Below are 24833 nucleotides of genomic sequence, written 5' to 3'. Positions count from 1 at the left end.
TCATCTGCCATTGCAGAGTCAGAAGGTTCCCCCGTATACGCACAACCCAGTTGGCCAACGATACTCCGATTTGTATGGAGGTCTAAACTTTGGTGGCTAAAAAAAAGTAAAACCCTCACCCTACCAAATCCCACTGCTCCGGTTCTGGGTTTGTCCTTCCTGCATAAGTGAAGACTCGTCAATGTGGACATGGGACCACTGCCATCAATCACTGGCCATAGCCACCCCTTTGGTGTTGACATGTCTCCGTTATACAGGAGAAGTTTTGCAACAGCAGACGCAAGGAATTGGTAAGGAGAGGATGCCTTTTTATAGCCATCTAAAAAAGGGCTTCTAAAAAGTTTAGACTGCTGGACAAACCTTCAAGGAATCAGATACCAAAATGTAAAGAAATTTGCCTCACTAGGAAGAGCTGAGACTTGTCTCAAGACAACAGCCTTCAAATATCTATAGAAACGTTGGTTGCGCGAGATTGATCATCCCGATCAGGCTGGAGGCAGTTTTTGGGCCAAGGCCAGAAGCAAATCCAGCAGGAAGTAGTAGTAGTAGACATCCTTCCTTTATATTCCCCCAGTCGTTTCCAGGCTTTGACGTGAGTGGTACAGCATACAATGGATTATCCACTTGTCATGCTTCACGTAACAAGTGAGGCACCTTGTGAAGTCCTTGGTGTTCTCCAGAGTTGCAGCTATTCATGAATATGAAACCTTCTCCATATGGAAGTTAAAAGGAGAGGTCCAAACGCATGGAACAACTAAGCGTGACCTCTGAAGAACCCGTAACAGTACACTGCTGGCAGACATGGTTACAATGTTCTCACACCTTCCCCGCACTCTATAATAAGTCTTTAGCCATTTTACAGCATTATTTAAAAAATTATATAAATAAAAAGACAAAAAGACACCATAAAGTCAACTGCACAGAAGTATGACCAGGTCAGCGCCACCTTCCCATGCAAAAGTTAAACCTATTAAAATACAAAATGTAAAAACAATTCCGTCTGGGAGAAATAAAACCACCAGGAGTCCATAGGTTAAGAGAAGGAAAGTGGTTCCTGGAGGTTTATTAGTGATGCAGACCACAAAAGCGGCTTCACAGCCACAGCTCATTAGGAAAATTCCACAATATTGCATCGGCATTCATCTTTTTTACAGCTTTATGTAAAGGAAAAAAAAAAAAGAAATCTTTAACTCATTACAACCATAACTTCCAATAAACCACAACACTGCCAGCGGTGGGACCCACATGTATTAGGAGAACTCACTACGGCCATATTCAGGACACTAATTCCAAGGTAAGGAACACAATTATCACTGGAGCCATCATGGTTATGATGGATCTGTCGCTCAGTGGAGACTGCTTTACTTGGGCCTTCAAAGACCAATGGAAACGTTATTGAAGGGAACCAAATACCCGTGTGAACAAAAACCTGGCAGTATACTTGTAACGTTGCACTGAAGAGTGGGTCTGTAGCGTCCCAACCTGCGGCACTGTTTTATAAGAAACTTCTATCACTGTCCATCATAAAAAGAGTCAGAGCCACAAGAGACCTCAGAATACAATGATGCTGGGGGGTACAGCAACCATCCCCCATTACCCCTAACTCAACTTTAGGACTTTACCCCTCCATAGGCCAATCTGATTTTTCTGTTAAAGAAGAAAAGCCTAGGCATTTGTGGAATCACTTCAGAAAACTCCCAATTCCTCCTGGTCTACAGGGACTTCTGTTCCAAGCAGCCTCATCAGTCACGATCCCGGATGACACAACCTACATGCCGGCATCTACTAGCTCCGTGACGAAATAGCCAAAGAAGTGCTGAACTTGTGGGAATTTTTTCATTGAACCATTAATCATAGTATTAAAGTGACAAATGGCGTTACCAGAGCTTTCCACCCTCATCTGGGCTACAAATAAATTTTGGGAATCTCAGCAACACGTCTATCAAAGATGGCTCCAGTGACTGGACGTACACAGATTCTTATAGACCGGGGTGGAGAAAGGACTCCAGGAGCCAGACAGAATGGTAACAGGCAATGATCTGCCATAGACATGGTCTGAAACAAATCCATGAGATTAACAGTTTTTAACCAGAAATTTAGTGAAAGTGGGTTTTTTTTCCCCCCAGACTAGTTTTCCTTAGGCACCCTGCACACTGGTGTTATTTTTTTTCCAGCGCAAGGCAATGTGTTTTGCACGTGCATGAGAAATTTTTTTTTTTATAAAACTGTACCCGAATCCAGACTTTTGGTGTTCTGTAGATTTTATTATTTTCAATTATAACATGGTTATAAAGGAAAATAGCATTATTTATTACAGAATGATAAGTATGTCAATTGAGGGTTTAAAAATAAAATAAAAATAACCAACCTCATCCACTTGATCGTGCAGCTGGCATAGTCTTCTTTGAGGACCTGCAAAAGGACCTTTGATGAAGAAGTCGATTACGTCAAAGGTCCTTTTGCAGAGCCTCAAAGAAGAAGACAGACAATGTCAGCTGCGTGATTAAGTGGATGAAGGGAATTTAACCCCTCCAGCCCTATTGTACTATGCATTCTGTATTAAGAATGCTATTTTCCCTTATAACCATGTTATAAAGGGAAAATAATAAAGTGAATAGACTTTAATGGGGTCCAGAGTTTCTCATCCCTATCATCTCCTAGCAACCATGCGTGAAAATTGCACCACATCCGCACTTGCTTGCGATTTTCACGCAGCCCCATTTCATTTCTATGGGGCCTGCGTTGCGTGAAAAACACAGAATATAGAACATACTGCCAAGTCAATGGGTCTGCATCCGCAGCATGGAGCGCACACGGCCAGTGCCCATATATTGTGGACTGCCATTTGTGGTCCGCAATACATGCGCAAAAGCCATACGTTCATGTGAATGAGCCCTTATCCTGAGAATAGTCCATCACTTGTAAAACCCTGAACAATCCCTTTAGGGCTCATGCACAAACTTATTTTTTTTTCTGTGCCAGTTCTGTTTTTTTTTTGCGGACTGTATGCAGAACCATTCACTTCAATGGGGCCTCATAAAAAAAAAAAAAAAAAAAAGGATATGACTGTGTGCATTCCGTGTCTGCAAAGAAATAGAACATGTCCCATTATTGTCCGCATTACGGTTCTACTAACGGCCAGCCCTTTTCTTCTGCAAAATGAGGAGCGCAAAACATCTAACGGGTTACGTGCATGATCCCTTAAAGCAATTTTACCCAGAAGCTGATAACATTGAGGGTAGAAAACCACATTATGTCTGCGCTCAATGCAAAACCGATTATGTACTGGAGATACAGATGTACAAACACTGCTGCCTTTGTTAGAATTGCTCTCCATACATTTCCTCTAGGTGGGGGGTGCCCCGAGTACAAACAAAAAGTGCTAAAGCACAGTCAATACAGCAGAACTTGTTCTCTTCAGAGGCAATTGAGCAACTGTGAATTTATGAACCCGAATGGTATTGTTATTTTTCTTTTTTCTTAACCGTCCTATAGGTCTATGTGCACTAAGCAAACTGGAAAATCTGTGCTTTTATGCTCTGCTGGGGTTTAGAAGAAAGACATATCCGCATGCTGGAAGCCAAAAGCACGTGGGACTGGAAGAGCGAGCAGGGGCTCTGCAATTAAAGGGGACTTAAAACTGTAACGCAAGACAACTTGTATAAAGGAACCAATAACACCGGCACCTTCATATGGGAAACATTGTGACCACATTGGAGGGCAGAACGTAATTGTGATACTTCCCGTCCAGTAATCCCTTTGAAGGACATTGGCCTCTCCCCAGCCTGAAATATCTAATGACCTCAAACAAGGCTTTGAACTTGTTAGTCACCATGGTAAATGTAGATGTCTGACAACCATTGGTGCTGGAGAGCGGACTACCTGTCCACTGAGGGACACAAGAGGCTCATCAGCCCCATACATCACATATTCGTAAGACGGGCACGTCCAACCATCCCATGGGTGTAATAGTCCACACATTCATGGATATACCAGTGGCTTCAAAACCATTAAAATGATAGAAAGGCTAGAAATGGCTGTCCCGCCTACAAGGTAAATGCACATAGCCCATGGAGAAGGCTTCCACAGGTGCTGCCTTTTTCTAGGCTGGAGTCCTTGCATTAAGTCATCACCAGGAATGAGAGAACGAAACTTTATCCCATCTACAGACAATACTGTAAGTGATCCCACCACAGGAGGATGTGTGTACACAGAGCATCAGGTCAGGGCGACAAATAAAAGAGCTCAGCAAGTCCTTCCAACCAAGCAGACACGTGGTTAGCTATGATAATTAATGTCATCTAAGATACACGATACTGAAACTCACTCTCGTTTCAGTGGTGCACACGGAGTCGCATCATCTGCAAGATGGTTGGAGGACCCAGACACCAAGGGCATCTAAAATACCAAAAACTTTCTTTAGGGGTACAGGATACCATTCTGTAGAAGAACACCCACATTAAAATGCCTTTCACCCGATGTCTGATAATGACCATCTGATAATCCAAAATAGGCGACAATCCACTACCTATTAGGTCCCATTGATGCCACCTAAGAGGAGTGGTTTGATGAAATCTCCATTCATACGATAGCCTTTCTTCTATCCTATGGCTCCTGATTATTAGCAAGATGAAAAACATGCCCAAGGAGCAGTCTACTTAGATGGTATAAAAAAAAAAAAAATTATATGGCCCTTTAATCTATGTAGATCACTTCAAGATTTTATGAAGCTGAAATGTCAACACTCAGCAGGAGAAGCCACAAGCTCTTCATCTCAAAGGACAATTCAGACACGTTATAACCCCAATAAATGGGAAAAGTAGTTACCCCTCGCCATCAGGGCAGATGTTATCAACTTCTAAAGGTACTTTATTGTGCTCCTCACCTGTCACTATTGACCAAGTTTATCAACACTCATGTTGCAGCTGTCATCACTGTTGGTCACATCTAGCTTTATGTGAAGGTTTTATTAGATTGCTCTCGTCTCAGACGTGTTCTGAGGAAGTATAAAAACTTGGCATTTCCTAACGGACCACGATTTGCCTCGATGACATCCATACATCTGCAGAGCTTCAGTGTTCGTGGAGGTCTTCCAACAAAGCAGTCTACTAAAAGGCTTCTGGCTCATTAGACACAGGCTGAAGAGAGCAGTCACTGCTTCTTTCATAGAAGGACAAACCCTGATCTCTAGATTACATAATTATTATTCAGCGTCCATCACCCGTTCTAGTCTGCGGCCAAACAAGAGTAAGAAGAAAAGAGAAAAAGGTAATTTAGAGAGTTATGGTGGAAAGGTTCACGTTTAGTGTCTGCTGGGCACCCAAAGCCCTCACCTAACTCCTCGCAGTTATATTATACCTTTTTTTGGTGGTACACCTTCTGCAATGCTGTGACTTGATGGGAGGAATATTTTGGTGGATGCAAGGTCACAGCCATGAAAACGGATGTGAAAACCTGGGTCTGATCTCCCTTATTACCAATGCTCCTCAGGAGAAGAAGCAAGGAAAATAATATGGATCTGACCTCATGGGCAGAACTGTACGTAGTTTACCTATGGTTCCATATGTTAAATCATTTCAACTAAGGGCACACGTACATGGCCATCAGATCTTTACCAAGGCATCAATAAGAGTCTATGGAGATCATTCTCTATCTCCATGAGCAGAAGATTTTCTACTGAGGTGTTTCTTACAGATTCTGTACAAGTCATGTCGGGTTTCGTCGCATGGAGTTTTACAGAGGAAGAAAAGGGTTATATGGAGGCACCATATAGCGGCACACAGAGCGGTTAAGACTTTGCCATGTAAAAGAGGCCCAAATCTGATTAATAATGCAAATTAAGATGAGGGATTGCACTGGTTGTGACAGATATAGTATCCAGCCAATGGCTCATAGTTGTCACGCGTCCGGTCTCCGATTGCCTGCGATTCCATGAAGGCTTCCCAGGGCAGAGATCAGAGTTTTATTAACCAGATTTCTAGAACATCTCCATAATCAATTCAGTCTTTCATGAATTTAAAGGAGGAGTGGGTTAACCACCATCAAGCTTCCTTACCACCCCAAATTCCTCCAGCCCTGAGCAATCAGTGGGGATAGTTGCTGGCAATGTGCCACATAGACTTATGGGTCTCCCTAGCCACCATAGACTTGTCATCACCTGGCTGCAAGATGGAAAAGACTACAGAAGCTTTCCCATCAGATGTTTAGCCAGAGATCTACAGAAACCTCTACTAGAACATCCTCAAAACTTAAAAGTGGCTCTCTCGTATTTTTAAATTGATGGCCTGTTCTCAGGATAGGTTATCAATATCAGATCAGTGGGTGTCTGACACTCTGCACCCCTCCGATCAGGAGTTTGAGGAGGGCTCAGCATTCTGGTGAGCGCCACAGCCTCCGCACATCTTACCAAGCACAGGTACCAGAGTGCCACAGCCTCTACAAACATCTGCTCCGTCCCCCGCCGATGTCATATTGAGGGCCTATCCTGAGGACAAGCCATCAATATCAAAATCCCACAGAACCCCCTTTAAGTTCTGTGAGGATGTTCTAGGAATCTGTTATTGGGAAACCCCTTGAGGAGAGGAGAGCTCTAATGTTATGACAGACACCAAGAGCAAGTGGATATGGTTAGAGACGATAGTCACCTACACAGCTAAGAACCTCCCCAATGTAGAACTAACCAGTTCTATCTAGGAGTCCAGCAAAGCTGATGGCCCTAGGTAAAAGCCAAGCAGCTGAATAGGTTCACCACACTCAGGAGGCATTTTATATGCTATAGCCAACAATTCAGAACATCTTACAACCCGGACAAGCCTTCTGCTTCTGGCTCCGTCCACTGCATAGTTTACGACGCTGGCGGCTGAATTGTAGGGGGTTGGGTGTCAGATCCGTACCAATCATATCAATGACCTATCCTGAGGTGGACAAAAGGACCGGGGTGAAGATGTTCATTTTGCCTGATCTGATCCTTCTCTTCCTCAACATCTGTCTGGAGAAAGTAGGGAGCTCCTCATACACACTACAGCAGGGATCAGCAACTTCCGGCACTCCAGCTGTTCAAAAACTACAACCCTCAGAATCTTCCCTTCACTTGTATTGGAGTTACAAGAACAGCCAAGTGTGCATGCTGGGAGTTGTAGTTTCACAGCAGCTGGAACGGCGAAGGTTGCTGATGCCTGCATTAGAGGGTCGGACAAGCCCACCGTTCTCAGCGGGTTCGGACGACAAATACACAAATGTGAATGGGGCCTTCAGTAACCAAAGCATAAACGTCCATCAACAGAGCGAGCAGTGATTAGCCTCTGTATCCCCCCGCCTCTCCTGCTGAACATGCTAAACCGGGCCACCAAGCCAGACAAAGACTTACCACCACTAGTGGGCATCCCTGCCTTCTGGACTAGGTACAGGTCTATAATACGTACTGCCCCACCTCCTACCCTTATGTGTTCAATGAGTAAGCTACGCGACAACTGTTAAGGCAAGTCCACGATTAGAAAATCACAGCTGCTGTCTTTCAAAAACAGCGCCAAACCTGTCCTCGGGTGGTTTGAGGTATTGCAGCTTACCCCCATTTACTTCACTGGGGTCAAGCTGCAATACCACATACAACCTGTGGACAGGTGAGGCGCTGTCTCTAGGAGTAAGCAGCCATATTTTTTTTAAATCCTGTTAAGAAAAAAATAAAATAAAAATATGGAGCACTGATACCGCTGTTACACAGCGCCACATGAACCGCAGGGATGAGTTCACAGCACGTACTCCATCACAGACACAAATGCATAGTCTAACGTCTACTGCCCTAGAGTCCCCACATGTCGAACACACCGATTCTGGTGGGAGTCAGTCCTCTGACGTGTATGGGGGCATCCCATCTGATCTGGATGCCAGAGGTAAAAGCTTTCCCTCAGAGGAGATTCCTTTTTTTGCTTTAACACAATCAAGAGTATGCTAAAGGCACGCCTCTTTAACAAGATGGCGGCACATCATGCCACATTTCCGGAAACATTTGGACTTGCGGTCAGCGCAGGTCAGTCAGATATACTGTACATTCGCGATATAACACACACACACGATCTAGTGAAACAACGCACAGCCGCATCATGCGCCCCACACGGCGCAAGCACAGCCGCATCATGCGCCCCACACGGCGCAAGCACAGCCGCATCATGCGCCCCACACGGCGCAAGCACAGCCGCATCATGCGCCCCACACGGCGCAAGCACAGCCGCATCATGCGCCCCACACGGCGCAAGCACAGCCGTATAGAGATACCATACACACCTATAGTGCAAGCATATACATAACATGTGCCCCTAAGGCACAAGCAGAGCCATAGAGATTGCATGCTATAGTGTAAGCACATGCTTCTCCCACCTACAGGCCAAGCACATCTGTACACACAGCTACAGAGCTAGCAATACACCGCTACACTGCAATAACACTCCTAGCCTATAGAGGAAGCAGGAACATGTATACTGTAGTCAGGGGGCACCTAGCCTTTCTGGTGCCTGAGGCAATAATTAAAATGGCAAGCCCGCCCCCCCAATTTCTTAACCTAAACCCTTTGTCACAATGAAAGCACCCATGGCCCTTCCACTGCCCCCCCCCCCCCCATGGCCCCTACCTGAGGCAATCGCCTCACCTGGCCTCATTGGTGGTGCACCCCCTGACTACAGCGCAGGCACATTAAAGTGCGAGATACACACACCTACCTACACAGCGCACCTACCTATAGAGCCATGGTCACCTATAGCACAAGAAAACCTACACTAATACCTGCAGAGTAATCACCGCTATGGGGGAAATCAGATTTACCCCTCCACTGAAACTACAGAGTAAGCACAATGCATACTGGGGGTAGTAGTCACACCCATAGAGTAAACCAAACAATCCTAGAATAGTAGGCACACCCACAGGGTCTGCACAGGTATACTGGGAGTAGTAGTCAGTCACACACACATAGTGTAAGCACAATATAGAATAGGGGTAGTAGTGACGCCTATAGGGTTCACACAGGTATACTAGGAGTAGTAGTCACACAGTATAAGCACAATATAGACTGGGGGTAGTAGTGACACATATATGGTATGCACAGGTATACTAGGAGTAGTAGTCACACGGTATAAGCACAATATAGACTGGGGGTAGTAGTGATACCTATAGGGAATGCACTGGTATACTAGGAGTAGTAGTCACATATATAGGAGTACGCACAGTACATACTGGGGGTAGTAGTCACACCTGCACTATAGCACAACGTGCTCACCTGTTGTCACTTTCCCTCCATTGTCCGCCGGCGGGTCCCCACCCTCAACACCCCACACCGGTATCAGAAGGTAAGTCACCCCCGGCTGCTACTTACCGCTAGCGCCAGTGAGCAGAAGACCCCCAGCAGGCAGAGCAGCGGTAACGCGTCCATCCTCAGCCCGTCCTCGCTCCAAACTGCTAGTCCTCCCGAGACGCCGGGAGCCTGCCCTATACTCCAGGAGGAGGAGCCGCCCGGCGTCCAGGCACCGCCCCCTGCGCTGACACCGTGTGCCCGGAGCGCCCCCTGCCGAGCCTAGTCCGCGCTGCACCCAGTCGGCCAAACTGAGAACCGTTTATAACAGCCGTCTGCCATCCGTTTTTAACGGCCGTTATTTGTTATATTTTCCCAATCACCCACTCCCCAGGATTGTCACATGATCCATTTTCTCTGGTTTGCACACATAGAAAGCTTTGTCGGATTCCTGTGGCTGTTTGCTGGGGTTTTTGCTGTGTTTCAGGCATATTTTGGAGTGTAGCATGTCCTCACCACCTGTGGGCCGAGTACTCCTGCTCTGGCCGATTTCGAGGCAATCTGGGGAGCGTCCGCGATGTGGGCTTCATCCGAATGTGTTTTGGCGGGACTGGAAGGGACCCGTCCACACTCTGTACCAGAACCGGCGCCCGGAGTGATTCCAGGCACTCTGCCAGATGTCCGTCCCGACGTTTGACGGGCTGCTTTAGTCCCTGTATGGTCTCTACCTGTATATTAGACCAGAACTTCATTATTTGGACCTTAAAATATCTATAATCCGATGATTTATGTGCGAATATATAAATGGATATTGAAGCGCAAGAAAAAAAATTGTCTTGGGGCTTACACTCACCGATCCCCAGCTGCCGCCGTTCTGACGGAGTCAGTAATTGCTGTCGGCGGAGTTAGAGGCGTGGCCTAGTGTTAAGAAAATGGCCGCAAATATTGTCCCTCTTTGTGATTTCCAAAAGTTGGGAGGTATGGATTAACACTTCAGGACACCAACAGGAGACGCCCCCTGTCTGGGAAAAAGCGTCTCCTCATCACCCTGAGGTACAACTGCCACCCCCCCCCCTAGAGGTACTGGATGTCCCCTGCTGTGTCCCATGTCACCGGCATACGTATATAAATAATGTTTCCTCTATCCCTTTTCCGTACCTACCAAATTTTAAAAAAATGACGAGGAGGGACAATAGCGCACCGTAGCAAATGTTATAGCACTAAGCCACGCCTCTGACTCCGCCCAATGCATCTATAAATGCCTAACCTCGCCCAGTACCCGTACTGCCCTCTCACCACACCAATTTCCCATTGAAATGCATTAATGCCGAATGTTCCGGCAAAACGGATCAGTTTTTGCGGTCTGCGCATGCTCAGACCACAAAAAATTTGAAAAAAATAAATAAATGGCTAATCCGTTTTTTCCGGATGACACCGGAGAGACGGATCCGGCATTTTTTAATGCATTTGTCAGACAGATCAGGATCCGGATCCATATGACAAATGCCATCCGTTTGCATACGTTTTGCCGCAAGTGTGAAAGTACACTTAGTTGCAGACTGGTAAAGTGTGTGAGAGCAGACATCCATTAACATCCTAGCGTGGAGTCACCCTTTTGCGACCAGGACTGCAGCCAAGTGAAGCTGATCGTGTCACGGACCCGGATCCGGTCCAGGAGTAGGAGTACAGCTGCCAGGATCGCTGAAGAGCAAAGCAACGGACCCTGCGGTACCGCACGTGCGTGGATCAGCCTTTGTTCAGTTCGCAGTCACCAGCTGAGGCAGAGCAGACCCGAGCGGTAAGACAGAACGTGCATGCACCTCAATATAAGATTGGCACCTAAATACTAGAGACTGAGATCAAACCTTCCGGTGGTTAGTTAGTGCTGCTGAGTGGCAGGCTACCAAGAATTGCTGCTTGTTTATCACAAGGACTTATCAGTTAAAGTTCTGGTTCGCTCCGGAGAACAGAGAGCACTTCACCATAATCTCCAGTTACCCCCCAGCGCTTTTATCCAGAGTGATATATATATTAGGCACGTGCCACATTACAGTTTGGGGGAAAAGGGAGGTGGAAATCACTGTATAGGCTGGTAAGATTGTAAGCTGCTGTGTTGCACCGCGGGCTAGCCTGTATCTCACACACACACACACAATTGTTCCTGTTCCTCAGAGTAATAACATGTATGGCGAGGCAGAGTTAGCTCTGCTCGCAGTAGGTAAATTGCACAAGTGTTTTCCGGCTACCATTGCAGGGCGCAGTGCTGTGCAACACAGGGGTCTTAGCCTCCAGGCTGAGTGTATGTAATCTGATTTTATGTTCACTACATTTGGAACGGCATGTGATATCCTGTTTAATACCACTATTCAGTAAAGTTTCTGTTTTTGTACAAGAGCTGGTGTCAGAGTCGTTTTTCTTGTTCGTGACTTCACTGTATCCTGGGCAGCCCACCCCGATACACGGCTCACACCCTCACACTGATATTAAAATGAGACTTTCGCCAATATATTCTTATATCAAGAACATACCGGAATCCACGCACCCGTCAAGGTATCTCAAAGTGGCACGGGACCTAATGCTAACCCAGTGGCGTACCTACCATATAGGCAGACCACGCAGCTGCTATGGGGCCCATGGCATGGGAGGGCCCGGATCGCATGGAAGGCCCCCCCCCCCCTACATCTGCAGACAGTTTATCGGGCATTGAGGAAGCACGCCCACTTGTCCTCCGTTCAGTCCTGGCCAGCCCTGCTTGCTTCCTCCGAAACCCCCCCCCCCCATTCTGTACACAATAGAGCACAGTGCTCAGGCGTGGTGTAATTCTGATGTGTGTGGCCGACGGGAGTATATAGCCGCACATGCACACCCTCTCCTACCCAGCCGTGGCTCCGAGGGCAGGCGCAGTGTGTCCTGGCTGGTTTCGCGCATGCGCATTAAGTGGTACCTGATAAGGTATAGTATTCTGACAGAACACACTCCCCTCATAGAGCCTCGAGCAGCTTCCAATCTCCCACCCACTGCAGTGTCCCTGACATCTGCCACCTCTAACATGGCCTAGTGGCACTGACTGTGGCAATTATGGGACAAAAAAATTGCTAATAGCTGCCCTGTCCCACTGTGTGCAGGATATGGCGGCTTTAATTGTGCACATTGTATAAGAGTCCATTCAGACTTTTGTTGAATGGGTCCGGATCCGTTTCGCAATTGTGCGGACCCATTCATTTTCAATTGGGCTGGAAAAGATGCGGACAGCACACAGTGTGCTGTCCGCATCCGCATTTCCTGTCCACTGCCCCAAACTTTAGGTCCGCGGCTCCGGAAAAAAATAGAGCATGTCCTATTCTTGTCCGCAGCCGGTGATGTGCGGCGTCAGTGTTTTGCAGTCCGCAATTTGTAGACCGCAAAACACTATGGACGTCTGAATGGACCCTTAATAGGATTATTTACCTGTATAGCATATTATGTTATTATTTGTGCACAGTGTATGGGAGAGGCACCATATGGCGGAGTTACTGGTGTGTGCAAGGTCTAACAACATTATTGCTGTGTAACGTGTAATAGATCATAGTTTTTTGGATATAACGTATGATGTTCACGCTTTTATTTCTTGCGTGACAGCGATATCAACTTATACTCAAGTCAATATATTCATGATAAATGGCTTTTTTTCTCATGGTAAACTAAGCATCAGCAGCAAGGAGTTAAAGGGGTTATCCAAACCCTATAATGCCCCCCAAAATGCCAGGGCACCTCATACAGGTAATACTTTGCCCGCTCCCGGCAGCCGCGTCACTGATGCCCACATGGCCACCACTGCAACCCCCTGTCACATGAATGAAAACATCCAGAGACGTGGGGGGCAGTCAATAGCAGGCCACAATGGGAACGATCACGGGTGACGCTAAGAAGGCTCATTTGCTTCATGGCCTGCTATTGGCTGCACCCCCCCCCCCCCGAGCATAAGTATTACCTGTATGCAGTGGCCAAGCATTTTGGGGGGCATAATAGGGGTTGGATAACCCCTTTAACAGGATACCAGAGTTTTTTTTTTTTGTTTTTTTCATTTTTTCATTTTCATTTTTCTTCCCTATCTTCCTTGAGCCATAACTTTTTTATTTATCCGGTCACATATCCATATGAGGGCTTATTTTTTTCGGGACAAGTTGTACTTTCTAATGCCACCATTTAGTATGGCATACAATGTAGTGGGAAGCGGGCAGCAAAAAATTCCAAATGGGGTGGAATTGAAAAAAAAAACAACTAAATTCCTCCACCATTTTACGGGTTTTGTTCCTACAGCGTTCCCTTTGCGGCGAAACTGACCTGTGCCTTTTATTCTCTGGGTCAGTAGGAATACAATGGGGGGGGGGGGGGTGGCAGGGGAGGAGCCAGGGTAGGTAGTGGGATGGGCCAGGGGTGGTTAGTGGGCGGAGTTAGGGGGCCCAATTCATATTCTTGCTATGGGGCCCAATGATTCCTATGTACGCCCCTGCGCTAACTTATCTATGCCATATGAGCAACTATGGATAGGGGCATAAAGTCCGACACACAGCCAGCAGCTCCCAGTTGCCTCCAGCGTGAAATGACACATACAGTGGGAGGAGGGTGGGAGTCCACCTATCACTGACTCATGTGACGCAGGCCACAGTGCACCATTTTTTCTTTGTAAATGTCTGCTTTATATAGCCAATTCCATCCACACATTTGGCTATCCTGTGTAGGATGTTTCTGTGGTACATGTGGTCCGCTGACGGCATCCTGCATTGTATGCATTTTTGCTGGGGATTGCCGTTAGCAACAGATCACATGTGTAGGATCTGCTCCCCCAATTATAAATGTCCAAGAGCATATGGAGTGTTGAGCATCTTTCTGCCTTTTATGACCACGTTATTTTGTTATTGTGCCCACTTTTCAGTAGTTATGCCCACATTGTGACCCCTCACAATAGTTATGCCCACATTGTGCCTCCTTTTCAGCAGTAATGCTCACATTGTGCCCCTATTTTAGCAGTAATGCTCACATTGTGCCCCTATTTTAGCAGTAATGCTCACATTGTGCCCCTATTTCAGTAGTAATGCTCACATTGTGCCCCTATTTCAGTAGCAATGCTCACATTGTGCCCCTTTTTCAGTAGTAATGCTCAAATTGTGACCCATTACAGTAGTTATGCCCACATTGTGCCCAGGGCCGGTGCAGGGATTTTTGCCAACACAAGCGAAGCTACATTTTGGCGCCCCCCCCCCCCCCCCCACACACACACACTTCTCCTCTCTGTGGTCCTGGTATCTTCTCTCTGCTTCAGACAATGGCTGGTTTAAGGACCATATTTTTCGCCCTCTAAGACACACCTAGGTTTTAGAGGAGGATAGTAAGAAAAAAATATTTTCCATTACACCTCAGGTCAGACCAGCAATCAGACCCCCAATGTTAATCAGACCTCAGATCAGAACCCCATGTCAGACATCATCCCCCAGCCATCAGCCCCCAATGTCAGCCATCAGACCCCCATGTCACATTTCTCCCCCTCCATGTCACATTTTTCCGCCCTCCCCCAGGGTGCGCCCTAAGGCGGCCGCTTGGTATGCCTTATGGTAGCACCGGCCCTGATTGTGCCCCCTTTTCAGTAGTAATGCCCACATTGTGCCCCCTTTTCAGTAGTTATGCCCACATTATGCTCCCTCACAGTACTAATGCCTGCATTTTGCCCCCTTTTCAGTAGTAATGCCCATATTGTGCTCCCTCACAGTAGTAATTCCCACATTGTGACCCCTTTTCAGTAGTAATGCCCACATTGTGCCCCCCTTTCTGTAGTGCCACCTCGGTTAAAAAAACAAAAACTCAACGAGGGCTGTTCTCCCAATGATCAGAGCACTTCCTGCGTTCCCCAGCAGGCACTATGCGGTCACAAACATCTAGCGTTGTTGGGCTGTATAGGAGGGCACAGGCTGATTCCCAGGTCTGCACGCTCCTCCTCCCAGCAGTGTCATGTGTATGTGACCGCATGGTGCCTGTGGGGAGCGCCAGCAGTTGAATGGTGGAGCAGTGAGTGGACAGCTCTCTGCTTCACCATTGCATCCTAAGGACACAGAGACAGCTGAAAGAGCAGGACATACCTCGGCCCTCCCGGGACCGTAGGACAGCCACCGAAATCCGGGATTGTCCGGCCAGATCCAGGACGGTTGGGAAGCACCTTTACCACAATAGGGCCCGCCGCATCCCACTGCTTGTGACAAAAGCTGGAAAATCTAGTTGTAAAGATATGAAATATTGTAGGTTGCACCAAACTTCACGCGGATCTGTTCATTTAAATTTTTATTTCTTTGCACAGATTTCTGGCTACTGGAAACTCTTTCGCTTCCCTCCATGTTGAGTTCCTCCTGGGAACATCAACCATCATGGGGATCATCTGGTCAACCTGCCAGCTCATCTGGGCGACCATCAAGGATACTGTGATGCCTCCACCCACACCAGAAGACTGGCTGCAGATCACTGGTGGGTTTCAGGACGCTGCACAGTTTCCAAACTGCATGGGGGCACTGAACGGAAAGCACATCCGTGTTAAGAAGTCTGCCAACTCCGTCTCCCGTTTCAGCAATTACAAGCCGTATTTTTCGGTGGGGCTGTTTGCATCGGCTGATAGCAATTATCTGTTTGTGACTGTGGATATTGGAGCCTATGGGAGCACGGCGGATGCTGGCATCTTCAGGTCTTCCAGAATGGGTGAGCATCTTCTTAACAACCAAGAGTCCCTACCTTAAGCCCAACCCCTGCCTGGCTCTTCTCGACCACCGGCCCCCTTCATCATTATGGTAGATAAAGGGTTTGAACTGTCCCAGCATCTATGCATTCTTTCCCCAGACGAGGACTGGACACCTGGAGGTGCGTATTTAATTGCCGGCTCACCAGAGCTCGCAAATACATTGAGCACACTTTCAATACTTGTCTCTAGGTGGAGAGTGTTCCATTCAGCCATTAAGATGGACCTGGATAATGTGGATTGGGTCATCAAGGCTTGAGTCCTTCTCCACAATTTCACCCTGATCCATGATACCAAGTCAGATGGGGATCTTGGCCACAGTTTCCCTTCCCCAGCTGTTCCTTTGGACACTACGCCGCTTGGAAGACCCCATTCTTCGGGCCTAGAGCTTCAGGATTTTTACGCGGACTTCTTCATGACCCCAAAAGGTTCTGTTCCATGGCAGCAGGACCTCCGTTTGGATTGTTGACTTTTCTTGTTTGAGTTTATACTTTATCTAGTGTGACACAGTGAGAGGTTTGGTCTGGGAAAACAGGTATTTTCCTTGCAGCATGTGATGCTGGGCTGATTTACAGCCAGGTGAGGTCAAATACTGTACCGGATTTTAAATGCCGGTCTGGGTTTTTGGCAGCACCTGGCTGTCCTTAAATAGGCAGCTGGGCTCAGAAGCCATGTCTCTGTGTTGGGATCTGGGAGCCTTGTGTTTGGATGAAGGCTTGCAACCTGTTTGGCGCAAAAACAGGTTGGTGCTGCTATGAGCAAGGACTCTTTGAGGCAGAATTGCCACATGGTGTGAATTACAACCAACACCGCAAGGTCACTTTTTGTTTGAATATGTTTTGTCACTTGCCTAAAGTGTGAATAAAACACTGAACTGTTTGATCCAAAGAACTTGTTGTTGCCTCTATACTGCGTCCGCTAATCCTGTCTACCAGAGCGTGTCCCCAGAATTGGTAGAGAATGCGGGCAAGAACAGTAAAGCTGGTGTGAACGCCAATATTTTTTGTTTCTGCATTTTTCAGGCACGGTTGTATGTTGTACATTAAACCAACTGTATAACAACCAGTGCCCCCACAACAAAATGGTGGCTATTGTGAAGGCCCTCATGGAGGCTAATCAGCAGCAGCGAGAGACAAACCTGCATCAACGTAAGGCTAATAAGCAGCTGCAGGAGACTAACCAGTTGCTGCTACAACACGTGATGGCTTTGCAGACAGCAGGAGGAACCCAGAGTGTCCAGAATGCCCGGAAAGCAGTCCGTGCCGCGATTCCTAAGATGACCCCCACAGACGACATCGAAACCTACCTGCGATGTACGAGAAAGTGACCATCAGGGAAAAGCTACCCCGAGACCAGTGGGCTGAGGTCATCGCACCATTCCTGGCATCCGATTTCCAGCGAGTATATTTCGACTTGCTAGACGATCAAGCGGCCGACTACCAAAAAGTAAAGGGTGAGATTTTGGCAAGACTGGGGGGGAATGTGTTGTTCCAGGCCCAGCGGGCACATTAGTGGGGGGTTTAAGCTGGCTGAGCCTGCAAGGACCCAGCATTATGACTTACTCCACCTTTTGCAAAAGTAGCTACAGCCTGATGTACTGAGTGCCACGGCTATGCTGGATAGACTATTAGCCGATATGTTCTGGAGGGCTTTGCCATAACCTTTCCAGCACTGGATCGGACAAGTGTCTCCTGGTAATGCCCTTGAGATGGTGGACCTGGTGGAACGCTATGACGCCACCAGGAATCGAAAGGAGTGTTCTGTCTGGAGGGGGGTCGCCAAACCCTGGAAATCTCCACCCCAGGCCTGGAGATTTGAGCCGATAAAACCCGCCCGGGATGTACCCACGGCGGACCTGGCTCCGATAGTCTGCTGGCGGTGTCAGGAGCCTGGCCATTTAAGGGCTGACTGTCTCCATCGGGTTGAGCCTATGGACACTAACTATGGCTACCGTTAGTCGCTATATGCCAGGAGGCTGTGTGCAACAGGTACCCCAGAGTCTCTAGATCACTTGTGCCAGGTGGAAGTGGGAGACACTCCGGCAGAAGCTCTGCTGGACTCAGGGAGTCTTGTGACCCTAGTAAGGGCTACCCTGGTGCGGTCCACTGAGTATACTGGCCGGAAAGTCGGGGTGATGTGCATCCAAGGAGACTTAAAAGACTACCCCACCATGCTGGTGTCTCTAACCACGGTGGTCGGTAGATGGATCCACGAGGTGGCTGTCGCCACAAATCTACACTATGAACTCATAATAGGGAGAGACTTCCCGGGCTTCCCGGCACTGTGGCCTGCTATGAGAGTGTCTGATACCCATGCCCCAGGCAGATGAACTCATCGAGAGGTTAGGACAAGCCCAGTATTTTTCTGTTTTGGACCTCACGAAAGGGTACTGGCAGGTGCCCTTAATGTAGGCTGCCAAAGAGAAAACTGCCTTTGTCACACCTGAGGGGCTGTATCAATATAAGGTCTTACCCTTTGGTCTGCATGGCGCCCCCGCCACTTTTCAGCGACTAATGGACATTGTGATTCGTCCACATCGTCGGTACGCTTCGGTTTACCTGGATGATATCGACATACACCGTACCGACTGGGAAAGTCACCTACCCAAAGTGCAGGCTGTAGTGGACTCCCTTTGGAAAGCTGGCCTAACCGCTAACCCCAAAAAACGTGCAATAGGGTTAGAAGAGACTATGTACCTAGGGTATGTAATTGGGCGCAGAGTCATCAAACCCCAAGTGAACAAAATAGAGGTGATACGGAATTAGCCCGACCTGTCACCACTAGGCAAATAAAGTCATTCCTGGGAATGGTGGGCTATTACATGAGGTTTGTTCCCCACTTTGCTACTCTATCCGCGCCTTTTGACAAGACTCTTGAAGGGACACAAGTCAATGATGGTTCGCTGGGATGATCTGGCGGAAGAGGCTTTCTCCGCTTTGAAGTCGGCCCTGTACGGGTCACCCGACTTCAAAAGGGAGTTTATAGTACAGACCGATGCCTCCGAAGTAGTACTGTACTGTCTCAGGAAGTCAACGGGTAGGAGCATCCAGTTGTCTTCCTCAGCTGTAAGCTCACCCCACCCGAGACCCGGTATAGTATAGTGGAGAGAGAGTGCCTGGCTATCAAGTGGGCACTAGAATCTCTCTGCTATCATTTATTGGGGAGAAAATTCTGCCTGGTGACTGACCACTCCCCTCTGAAGTGGATGAGCCAGGCCAAGAACAGAAATGCCCGGGTCACCCGATGATTTCTCTGCCTACAAAACTTTACGTTTTCGGTGAAACACAGGGCAGGCCAGTTACAGGGAAACGCGGATGCCCTGTCTGGTGTGTGTTCACCCCCTCAGGATTGAACAAGGGGGAAGGGGGTATGTGAGAGGTTTGGTCTGGTAAAACAGGTATTTTCCTCCCAGCATGTGCTGCTGGACTGATTTACAGCCGGGTGAGGTCAAATACCGGACCAGATTTTAAATGCCGGTCTGGGTTTTGGCAGCAGCTGGCTGTCCTTAAATAGGCAGCTGGGCTCAGAAGCTGGGAGCCTTGTGTCTGGATGAAGGCTTTCTACCTGTTTGGCGCGAAAACAGGATGGACGCAAAGGAAGAGCGGGGCGGGCAGAGGAAGAGGCTGGGGCGGGAATATGACGAAAAGAGGCAGAACAGCCTGGGCACCAACGAGGTAAACGCTGCCCCTGGGCACTTGCGAGCCCTAATTTACATATGAATAAAAGTCTGTTTTTGCCTTGGGGGAACTTCACAAGAAAACATCAAAGGTACTATTATAATCATAGACTGCTATGCTAGAGCGCTATGTAAGGCTACTTTTACACTTGCGTTCGGAGCGGATCCGTCTGGTATTTGTACAGACGGATCCGCTCCTATAATGCAAACGATGGTATTAGTTCAGACGGAACTGCATTATATTTCACTAAAAAAGTCTAAGTACAATTTGTATTCAGATGCACCATATTGTGTCACCTTCGAACTGACCCGTCCCCATTGACTTCCATTGTAAGTCTGGACGGATCAGTTTGCCTCCGCACGGCCAGGCGGATACCCGAACGCTGCAAGCAGCGTTCGGGTGTCCGCGAGAGGAGCGGAGGACAGACGGTGCCAGACTGATGCATTCTGAGAGGATCCGCATCCACTGAGAATGCATTAGGGCTGGACGGATCCGTTCAGGGCCACTTGTGAGAGCCTTCAAACGGAACTTACAAGCAGAGCCCCGAACGCAAATGTGAAAGTAGCCTAAGCGGTCTATAAGGTCAAAATCTGGTGACAGACTCCCTTTCAATAAAACCTGATCAAACAGTTGTACACACCCCAGAATGGTATCAATGAAAGGTACAGATCGCCCTGCAAAAAATCAGCCCTCATACGGCTATGTGAATGTAAAAATAAAAAAGTTATGGCTCTGGGAAGGCCCAAAAAATAATAGGGGTCAGAAAATGACAGCAAAAAAGTTTATTTTTCCGATATCAAAATACAAGGAAAACTATACATATGTGGTATCGCTGTGTTTGTACTTTTCTGGAGAATTAAGATCACAAGTCAGTTTTATCGCATAATGAACACCGTAAAAACAAAAACCCCATAAATCGGTGGCAAAATTGCTTTTCTCTTTCCAATTCCACCACATATGGATTTTTTTTTAACACTTCCCACTACATTCTATGCAATATTAAATAGTGGTGTTGGAAAGTGCAACTCGTCTCGCAAAAAATAGGCCCTTATACGGCTATGTGAACGGAAAACTAAAAGGCTGGGTTCACACAGGCGAGATTTCCGCCCGGGTGCAATGCGTGAGGTGAACGCATCGCCCCCGCACTGAATCCGGACCCATTCACTTCTATGGGGCTGTGCACATGAGCGGTGATTTTCACGCATCACTTGTGCGTTGCGTAAAAATCACAGCATGCTCTATATTGTGCGTTTATCACGCAACGCAGGCCCCATAGAAGTGAATGGGGCTGTGTGAAAATCGCAAGCAGGTGCGGATGCGGTGCAATTTTCACGCATGGTTGCTAGGAGACGATCGGGATGGAGACCCGATCATTATTATTTTCCCTTATAACATGGTTATACGGGAAAATAATAGCATTCTGAATACAAAATGCATAGTACAAACCGGATTCCAACAAAGATGGGACACTAAACAAATTGTGAATAAAAACTGAATGCAATGATGTGGAGATGGCAAATGTCAATATTTTATTTGTGATAGAACGTAGATGACAGATCAAATGTTTAATCCGAGTAAATGTATCATTTTAAAGGAAAAATACGTTGATTTAAATTTTCACGGTGTCAACAAATCCCAAAAAAGTTGGGACAAGTAGCAATAAGAGGCTGGAAAAAGTAAATTTGAGCATAACGAAGAGCTGGAAGACCAATTAACACTAATTAGGTCAATTGGCAACATGATTGGGTATAAAAAGAGCTTCTCAGAGTGGCAATGTCTCTCAGAAGCCAAGATGGGTAGAGGATCACCAATTCCCACAATGTTGCGCAGAAAGATAGTGGAGCAATATCAGAAAGGTGTTACCCAGCGAGAAAATGCAAAGACTTTGCATCTATCATCATCAACTGTGCATAACATCATCCGAAGATTCAGAGAATCTGGAACAATCTCTGTGCGTAAGGGTCAAGGCCGTAAAACCATACTGGAAGCCCGTGATCTCCGGGCCCTTAAACGACACTGCACCACAAACAGGAATGCTACTGTAAAGGAAATCACAGAATGGGCTCAGGAATACTTCCAGAAACCATTGCCAGTGAACACAATCCACCGTGCCATCCGCCGTTGCCAGCTGAAACTCTACAGTGCAAAGAAGAAGCCATTTCTAAGCAAGATCCACAAGCTCAGGTGTTTTCACTGGGCCAGGGATCATTTAAAATGGAGTGTGGCAAAATGGAAGACTGTTCTGTGGTCAGACGAGTCACGATTCGAAGTTCTTTTTGGAAATCTGGGACGCCATGTCATCCGGACCAAAGAGGACAAGGACAACCCAAGTTGTTATCAACGCTCAGTTCAGAAGCCTGCATCTCTGATGGTATGGGGTTGCATGAGTGCGTGTGGCATGGGCAGCTTGCATGTCTGGAAAGGCACCATCAATGCAGAAAAATATATTCAGGTTCTAGAACAACATATGCTCCCATCCAGACGTCATCTCTTTCAGGGAAGACCCTGCATTTTTCAACAAGATAATGCCAGACCACATTCTGCATCAATCACAACATCATGGCTGCGTAGGAGAAGGATCCAGGTACTGAAATGGCCAGTCTGCAGTCCAGATCTTTCACCTACAGAGAACATTTGGCGCATCATAAGGTGGAAGAGGAAGGTGCAACAAAGAAGGCCCAAGACGATTGAACAGTTAGAGGCCTGTATTAGACAATAATGGGAGAGAATTCCTATTTCTAAACTTGAGAAACTGGTCTCCTCGGTCCCCAGACGTCTGTTGAGTGTTGTAAGAAGAAGGGGAGATGCCACACAGTGGTGAAAATGGCCTTGTCCCAACTTTTTGGGGATTTGTTGACACCATGAAATTCTGATTCAACATATTTTTCCCTTAAAATGGTACATTTTCTCAGTTTAAACTTTTGTTCCGTGATTTATGTTCTATTCTGAATAAAATATTAGAAGTTGGCACCTCCACATCATTGCATTCAGTTTTTATTCACGATTTGTATAGTGTCCCAACTTTTTTGGAATCCGGTTTGTACAATAGGGCTGGAGGGGTTAAAAAAATATATATATAACTCACCTTAATCCACTTGTTCGCGCAGCCCGGCTTCTCTTCTTTCTTCTTCTTTGCTGTGCACAGGAAAAGGACCTGTGGTGACGTCACTACACTCATCACATGGTCCGTCACATGATCCATCACCATGGTAAAAGATCATGTGATGGACCATGTGATAAGCACAGTGACGTCATCAAAGGTCCTATTCCTCAAAGAAGAAGACAGAAGAGAAGCCGGTGTGTGCAAAGAAGTGGATTAAGGTGAGTTAAATTATTATTTTTTAACCCCTTCAGCCCTATTGTACTATGCATTCTGTATTAAGAATGCTAATTATTTTCCCTTATAACCATGTTATAAGGGAAAATAATACAGTCTACACAACACCTAACCCAAACCCAAACTTCTGTGAAGAAGTTCGTTTTTGGGTACCAAACATGCCGATTTTTCTCACGCGCGTGCAAAACACATTACAATGTTTTGCACTGGTACGGAAAAATCGCGCATTTTCCCGCTACGCACCTGCATCTTATCCGGGCCAAAAACATGACGCTCGTGTGAAAGAGGCCAAAAGGTTATGGCTCTGGGAAGGCAGGGAACGCAAAAAGAAAACGCAAAGTAAAAAAAAGCTCTGTGGTAGAAGGGGTTAAAAAGGTGGGCCAGTCTCGCACTGTTTTCTCATGTTTTTAGTCTGGGAAACGTTTCGTTTTACAGCGGTTTCTTGCGGAATGAAGACTGCTCTTTTGATGTGAACTCACAGCATCAGAATTCTTTTTTTATGCTGTGTGCTCCGGCCATGGCAGCTCTGCACTGTAATCACTGCATTATGTGAGAACAGTTCTGTACTCCCAGAGGAACACAGATTATAAATATTTCTGATGCTGTGAGTTCAGGCCAGACGAACAGTGTTCTGCAAAAAACGTATTGTGTTAACTAGTGATGGTAGATTTTGATTCTTCCTGCTCTCGACGACTCAGATTTCTTTTTCTGTTTACAGTAAATATTATAAGTTCCCGAGCGACATGAGTTATACCGTATTTTTCCCGCTGCAGCCAAATGAACATGGCCGCTAGTAACGGGAGGCTATGGGAGTCTCGTGCATGCACTGTTACTTTAAATAGCTATGCATACTGAACTGTATTACAGTATGAATCCGAACCCCGATTTGTTATGGATTGTGGCGCAATCAACAAATCCACGTTCTGATTCGTTCTGTAATGTGTTGTATGACTTTTTGAATCACTTTTTATTAAATTTTTATGGGGAGGTAAAGCAACGAAAAAACTTGGAATCAACCATTTCATTTTTTTTATGTGATAAATACTTTTATATTTTAACAGTACAGACACGGTGATGCCTATGATGTTTAATTTTTATATTGTTTATTTTTTATTTTTTTGAGTTTCAGTGCTATTTTATTTGTATTTTTAAAAACGTTTCACTTTTATTTAAGTTACCCTCGGTAACTATAACATGCAACCATTAGATTATTATGTAATGGATTTTTGCCAATGCGGCCATTTGAAGGCCTTGAAGCCTTATACAGGCACAGGCCTATTACTACTATGGAACGCCTTCCCCGATCTCAGCCAGGGGAATGCGCACGGCTTCAAGTTTCAGTGCTCTCAAATACTGCGGTCACATTTGAAATCTGAGGGTTAAAATGTCTGTGATCAGCATCTGAAAGAAAAAACGAAAATCTGCCCCGTTGTTTTTTGGGGGACATTTTTCACATTTTTACGGCGTTTTTCAAAAAAAAATTTTAGCATGTGGCCTGATGTTACTTTAAAGTCTAGCATTTTGTCCCTGAAATTTCGTTTATTTTTTACAGTAAATCTGAATGTTTTTTCAGCTTTAGATATGGCATTTTTTTCTGCTGTTTTTCCATATTCTTCTTTATAGAAGAGAAAACACTATGTAAAAAAAATGTTAAAAAGCTGCATAAAAATGCAGTAATCCAGCAAAATATGTATGGCATTTTAAAACAATAAAAAAAAAAAAGTGAAAAGGAAGTTTAAAGGAAAGTATAAGAAGAAGAAGCGTTTCCAGGATATGAAGGAGATG

General features: G+C 46.4%; 1 protein-coding gene across 1 annotated transcript in view; it reads right to left on the bottom strand.

Annotated features, from left to right (window-relative positions):
* Positions 1-9459, bottom strand: part of SDC1 (syndecan 1) — a 37866-nt gene extending 28407 nt beyond the window's left edge. The window contains exon 1 of the mRNA XM_044290231.1: positions 9362-9459. Within this exon, the coding sequence (XP_044146166.1) occupies positions 9362-9418 (57 nt within the window). The 5' untranslated portion in view covers positions 9419-9459. The remainder of the gene's footprint in view (positions 1-9361) is intronic.
* Between the last annotated feature and the right edge of the window lie 15374 nt (positions 9460-24833).

The sequence above is a fragment of the Bufo gargarizans genome, chromosome 4, assembly GCF_014858855.1.
Source record: "Bufo gargarizans isolate SCDJY-AF-19 chromosome 4, ASM1485885v1, whole genome shotgun sequence".
Lineage (NCBI taxonomy): Eukaryota > Metazoa > Chordata > Amphibia > Anura > Bufonidae > Bufo > Bufo gargarizans.
This window is presented reverse-complemented; position numbering and strand designations above follow the sequence as displayed.